This window comes from Coregonus lavaretus (genome assembly GCF_964263955.1).
Source record: "Coregonus lavaretus genome assembly, contig: HAP1_SCAFFOLD_479, whole genome shotgun sequence".
In the NCBI taxonomy this organism is placed as follows: domain Eukaryota; kingdom Metazoa; phylum Chordata; class Actinopteri; order Salmoniformes; family Salmonidae; genus Coregonus; species Coregonus lavaretus.
Window position 1 is genome coordinate 244,612 of NW_028159938.1, and position 6,523 is coordinate 251,134.

General features: G+C 41.6%; 1 protein-coding gene across 1 annotated transcript; it reads left to right on the forward strand.

Moving 5' to 3' along the window:
• Positions 1–1,000: 1,000 nt before the first annotated feature.
• On the forward strand, positions 1,001–6,181 carry LOC311122313 (inhibin beta B chain-like). Its single transcript, XM_084196693.1, has 2 exons — positions 1,001–1,875; positions 2,647–6,181. Exons 1-2 carry the CDS (start codon positions 1,485–1,487, stop codon positions 3,444–3,446), a joined length of 1,191 nt encoding a protein of 396 aa, XP_084052819.1. The 5' UTR covers positions 1,001–1,484; the 3' UTR covers positions 3,447–6,181.
• The last annotated feature ends 342 nt before the right edge of the window (positions 6,182–6,523 follow it).

A 6,523-nucleotide genomic window follows, 5' to 3' on the forward strand; every position in this document is an offset into this window, starting at 1 on the left:
CGACCACAACACTTTCAGAAAAAATGCACCATAATTCACAGTATGCTGCTGGTAATATACAGCATTGTAGCGGAATGCCACTGAGCCTCCCATAATGTATTGCTCTTTACAGTGCTGTATTGTAATATAGAATTACAGTAGCTAACTGTAAAGTTGTCGCTCTAAATGTACAGCAATTTCTTACAGTGTAGGCTATTTATGTTATTGGTGTACATTGAGTGGGCAGGCAGCCCTATTGGTCTGCTGGCCTACGTACGCAGAAACACGTGGAACAAACTCAGTATTTTATTAATGTCCTCTTGTAAATGTAATCTAGGCTACTGTCATGACCTGATCACATCTTTAGAACCTGTACCCTTAGCACCAACGTGTTCGTTCACCTGCTGTGAGGCGTGCATAACTTCAAAACGCCTGTTTTATGAGTTTATTGACACCGTTTTGCAATTGGGTAAAAATACAACACTTGAAGTATGCAGACAAAAAATATAGCCCATAATGACTATCAATTTCAGACCCACCTGCGCACATACGGACTCACATGGTCAAATACATGATAAAGAAATTAAATAGAGTAGAATAGAAATAAACATAAAAATCAACATTAGTACAATTTCAAGTTCATGTTCAGAGAGAAAGGATACTGACCTTATCAATATTTTCTCCCACCTGCTCCACCCGCCCCTCACTCCCTTCCCTTCTGCAGGACATTTTTTACGACAGAGCAATAGGCCTAATTAATTGCATCATATTTACTTACATTATCAAGCCTATCTGACCAGATAGAGATTGATTAAAGAGTGGTAACTAACTGGGGTAAAGTTAATAGTTTGCTGTACTTTGATCTGGTCACTTCAATGTGAAGGGTCGCGCTGACTAATCCCTGGGCGTCATGCCATCATTCAAATAAAGATGTGTCAAAGTTGGCAACAGCTACAGGTCTACGTGGCAGGGGTTTGCCTATTATAATTTATTATTCGGTAATATAGTGGTTTGCTAGCTGGAATCGATAATATAGCCTATGTCTTATTTTAACCTTAAAAGCACTGTGCGTAATGTGGCCTCTTTGATCACTGTGCGCTATAGCGCATGTGTCATGGTTCTCGCTCATTCTTGCACGTATTTCTCTGCTTACGTGGTGTGTGTGTTTGTGTGTGTGTGTGTGTGTGTGTGTGTTTGTGCCTAAGAAAAATAAACAGAGCGAGACAGTGCAGTGCCTGTAATTTCCTTGATGTGCCTCCCTCTAACGTGTCACAACTTCTGGTAGATTAACCCAGATATGGGGAGCATCATCAGGTGTTGAAGTACCACTCATGCTCTCTTAACCGTTGTATTCGAGGCATCCACCTGCGGGAACAAGCACCTGCTGACTGGAAGAGTTCAGGAACTTGTTAAATACAAGAGCAACCAACTCAGGGACCACACATATTTCAACATGTTTTCTTCCATTTGATCGATTATTTTTACCAACGCCTGCTGTCTTTAAAATGCATAGTATTCGAGACTCCACCAACATTCCATTCTCTTCATTTTCAACATTGCCAATGTATTTATTGATGACTACTCTGCTGGTGATGGGCCTGGAGGCTGCGGCCACGGCAGGGACCACGCCGGGCTGCGCGTCTTGCGGCATGCCGCTGATGGAGAAGGATTCGGAGCAGAGGCTCCTGGTTGAAATCGCCAAGCAGCAGATCTTGAACAAGCTGCACCTGAAAGAGAGACCGAACATCACATCGACGGTGCCCCGCGCGGCACTTCTCACCGCGCTCCGCAAACTGCACAAGGGACGTGTCAGACCGGACGGCACCATTGAACTTGAAAACAAGATCAAGGAAACCAAAGATCCGGGATATGAAATAGTGAGCTTCGCAGAAATGGGTAAGTGTACTTAAAAAATATATATTATATCGTAGTGTATACTAGTGGAACCGTATGTGCACTTTATTATCCTTTGTTGGTTATGAACTCCAATGTACTGGTATCGAATGCGCTTTTGGAACAATGTAAATAAACCATGTACATTGAAATACAGAGCTCACACATTTATTTACATTGAAACACTGACTTAAGATACCTCTTTAACCTAAAGGTACCTCAAGCTTCCGTGCGCTATGTGACCTCAAACCTTGATTTACGCAGAAGTTGGTAACGCTCGAGACTAAAATCAGATGCTTATTACACACCTCTTTTCTCTTGCGCATTTCAATATAAAATATTAATGATTCCATTTTGATGGTTTGAAATAACTTTGAAATAACTCATACAACTAAACAACATAAACATCAGTTTATACGTTTTAGTGAAATATATCTAATGTAGTTCTTGACTTGCATAATTGTCGAATGTAGTGCTTGAGATGTATTGGCATCACTTATAGAATGGACCTGTTTGGCTGTTTACACTTTGAAAGATGACAAATCGGTCTTGGGTGGCAGGTAGCTTAGTGGTTAAGAGCGTTGGTCGCTGGTTCTAATCCCCGAGCCGACTAGGTGAAAAATCTGTCGATGTGCCCTTGAGCAAGGCACTTAACCCTAATTGCTCCTGTAAGTCGCTCTGGATAAGAGCGTCTGCTAAATGACAAACATTTTTTAAAATATATTTTTAAAAATCTTACCTCTCTCTGCTCTGTCTTTTCTCTCTGTGATCTAGATGAGATGAACACCACTACTGGCACCCCGTCAGGCCTCACCTTCCAGTTCCTGCAGGAGAGAGACCACAGCATCCAGGTGCTTCAGTCTGCCCTGTGGCTGTATGTCCACTCCTCCGACACCCCTAACCGGGGCCCCCGCCCCACTGCCACAGCCCACATCTACCTGTCTGGCTCTGGGGAGGGCAGCTCCAACCGCACCCTCCTCTTGGAGAAGATCTTGGATGCGCAGCAGAGCAACTGGCATACCTTCCCCATCACCCACACCCTGCAGGCCTTCATGGACGGGGGCAAGCGGCGGCTACAGCTTGAGGTCACCTGCAAGGAGGCCGGGTCTGAGCCGGGCCAGGGCCAGAACCTGTGTGAGCTGGGTAAGTCCATGGACATGGCCCATCAGCCATTCGTGGTGGCCCAGGTGCGGCACCGTGACGACTCCAAGCACATCCTCCAGAGGAGATCCCTGCGCTGCGGGGACAACGTCAGCGTCTGCTGCAAGAAGGACTTCTATGTCAAGTTCAAGGATATCCAGTGGCAGGACTGGATCATAGCGCCTGAAGGGTACCATATGAACTACTGTATGGGCCAGTGTCCCCAGGCCCTGGCCGGGTCTCCGGGCATCGCGTCTTCTTTCCACGCCACAGTGTTCAGCCAGCTCAAAGCCAACGGCATCAATTCAGCGGTGTCTTCTTGCTGTGTGCCCATCCAGCGCAGGCCTCTGTCTATGGTCTACTTCAACTCACAGCACAGCATCGTCAAGACCGACGTCCCTGATATGATCGTAGAGTCCTGCGGCTGCACGTAAACACATAGAAGAGAAAGACCAGACATTCAGTTTATGATGCTTTTAGTCTGAGAAGACTAGATTTAATTTGTTACACCGGCACACACACACACACACACACACACACACACACACACACACACACACACACACACACACACACACACACACACACACACACACACACACACACAGAATAATTTTAGATATTCTCTCTCTATCAATTCGATAGAGGGTTTTTGCACAGAAAGTGAGAATGTTTGAGAATGAGACTTCAATGTCTTGTAACTAGCAGACCTGGTTCAAATACTATATAGGGTATTTCAATTACTTTCAAATACATTTTGAAGTAAGTATTTCAATATATATATTTTTTTGAAAGACAAGTAGTTGAATATTGTAATGTATTTGGAAATACACTTGGAAAGTATTTGGAAATACACTTGGAAAGTATTTGAAAATACTTACATACACTGACTCAAATACACTCCCAGGCATTTGAAAATAGTATTTGAAATAAGTATTTGATAATACTTTCAAATACTTCCAATAGAATTCTCAATTTGAAAAATACTGAGATACACAGAAAATAAGTATCTAAATATCAAATAATCAATTACACATGTATTTGAACCCAGGTCTGGTAACTAGTCCTGCTGAACATGCCAACGGTGAATAGTACTGAATGCTCTTAGCGTTCGGGTCAGTCATGTGGTCACACACAAATGACACCTGACGGAAAGAGGAAAGAGATTAATATATAAACCTTCCTTCATTTTTTAAACGTAAATCTATGAGCTGTGTTAATACTTTATCTTTTTATACTTTATGTCTTGTGTATACTGGTGAATGTGAGCTAAAATGCAGTAAGATTTATTTGCAGACAGTCAGCGCCTGGACTTCAGAGAAATGTACTAGAACAGACCTAAACTTTACAAAAGCTCTTTAGCTTAGTTTTCTTAAACGTTGTGTTGCATTGACAATCTCCACACACACATCCCACGTATGTATCCGACTGAAAATATCCATTGTAATGCAGTGCCATTGTAATTTTCTTTCTTTAATTGTGAAGTTGTTTGACTCCTGCTAGTCCATTACAAGTACGGTTACAATACAGGCATTTGGACTTCAAGCGTGCTTTGTCATGTGAAGGCAAATTGGGTGTTCTGATACTGTAGACTAATTCTGAATTCCAAAACTTTCTTGAAATCCACAGAGCTACGTGCTACACTCTTAGAAAATAGGGTTCCAAAAGGCTTCTTTGGCTGTCCCGACAAGTAGAACCATTTTAGGTTCCAGGTAGAACCCTCTGTGTAAAGTGTTCTACATAGAACCAAAAGGGTTATATCTGGAACCAAAAAGGGTTCTCCAAAGGGTTATCCTATGGGGACAGCCAAAGAACCCTTTTAGGTTCTAGATAGCACCTTTTTTTCCAGGAGTGTAGAGACTCATGGAATCGTACTCATGCAATTCTGATTATGCATGTATGCAACACAAATAATCTGAATAGATGTCACCCCTGTGAAACCCCCCAGACAGGAGACATATCTGATATGGAGAGGTTAAAAATGGTTTGATCAGATAATCAGTTAGGCAACAGCCTGGCTTTGACGGCATGAACTCAAGGTTATTACTCAGTTGTGTGAGCAAACATTTAGCTATTGCCACAGTGTCAGGCAACCAGAAAGTCCATCATAAACACAGGTCAACGAGCATGTGCTCCAAAGCACGATGAAGTCTACATTTTCCAAAGCCAAAAGTTTTTAGGGCTGATGCAAATTATATGCATCCATTCAAGCAAAGAAAATCTCTGTCTATATGTTTGTTTTCTGTTTTCTTTTTAGAATGTTTACACTAACTGGGTATAGTGTATGTGTATGATACATTTGAAGCTAAAGCCTCTTTGCTGCTTTCTTAATGGTTTGCATCTTCTGCATGGCTGGCAGTAGCAGGGTATACTGTATCTGGAGACTGTCCTACCCTATCCTGGCACCATGCAGGAACTATACTGCTCTATGCTGCAAAAGGCCCCATATTGTATTGCAGTATGATATGCTAGCATGGCCTTCAGGTTCCTATAGAAAGCACTTCCTGGTTACCTGGCTCCTAGAACATTAGAATATTACAACAATAGAACATTCTATTGTTCTTCTGCAAGCACTTCCTGTCCTCCTGTCCTAGAGCTTCACGTGTGTCATCCTGTGGTGCCATCCTTCCACAGGGAACACTACTGCAGTTTAGAATGTACCATGATGATAACTAATACCATTGATTTTGAACTGTTTTCCAAACAGAAAGCCTCACATAACTTTCATGATCGGCCATGATTTCTGCATGAGCACTTTATCGGCTTACTGTATATTTATGAGATTCTGCAACAGGTTGTCCTCTAATGACATTTCCTAGTTTTGGCACTCAGTCACTGCATGTGAAACAATGTTAAAAGCAAAATGGATATGTATCAGGTGATTTTCTTTAGGCCTGGCTGTGTGAAGGAATGTGTGCTCTGTGATATAACAACAATATTATCAACCAAATTATGGAGGAATGTCTGTATACTGTAACTGAATAATGATACCAGCATTTTGATTTAATATCAATTCCAGTAGCTTTTATTGTCTATGTTTTAAATTGCATGATATTTTTAATAATTTATGATAAGAATACGTTATTAGGAATTTGTTTATTGTACTGTATGCCATAATTCCATTTGAAAATATATTTTAAACAAAACAAATAAATATGTTTTGACTTGACACTGATGACGTTTTTGATTTCTTGAGGAGTTACCTTTTTTTAAACCAGAAATTCAAGCGTTTTCCTAACTCTCATCTCAATAGCAAAGTTATTACAGTACACGTGTGTCAATCGAAGTAACATAATAAAAAAATCCCCATCAAAATCTGTCAATTTAAGCTAGACATATCATGTTTTTTGGATGGACTGTGTCTCAATCCACTGCAGTGGATTTGTCAGACCATGATAGATCCCGAAAATCTCCTCACAAAAACGTCTGTGGCGTCCTAACTGTTTGAGCTCCAAACTAATATGACCCCACTATGGAAAGGGGAGACTCTCAGGAACATGATGGTGTTCTC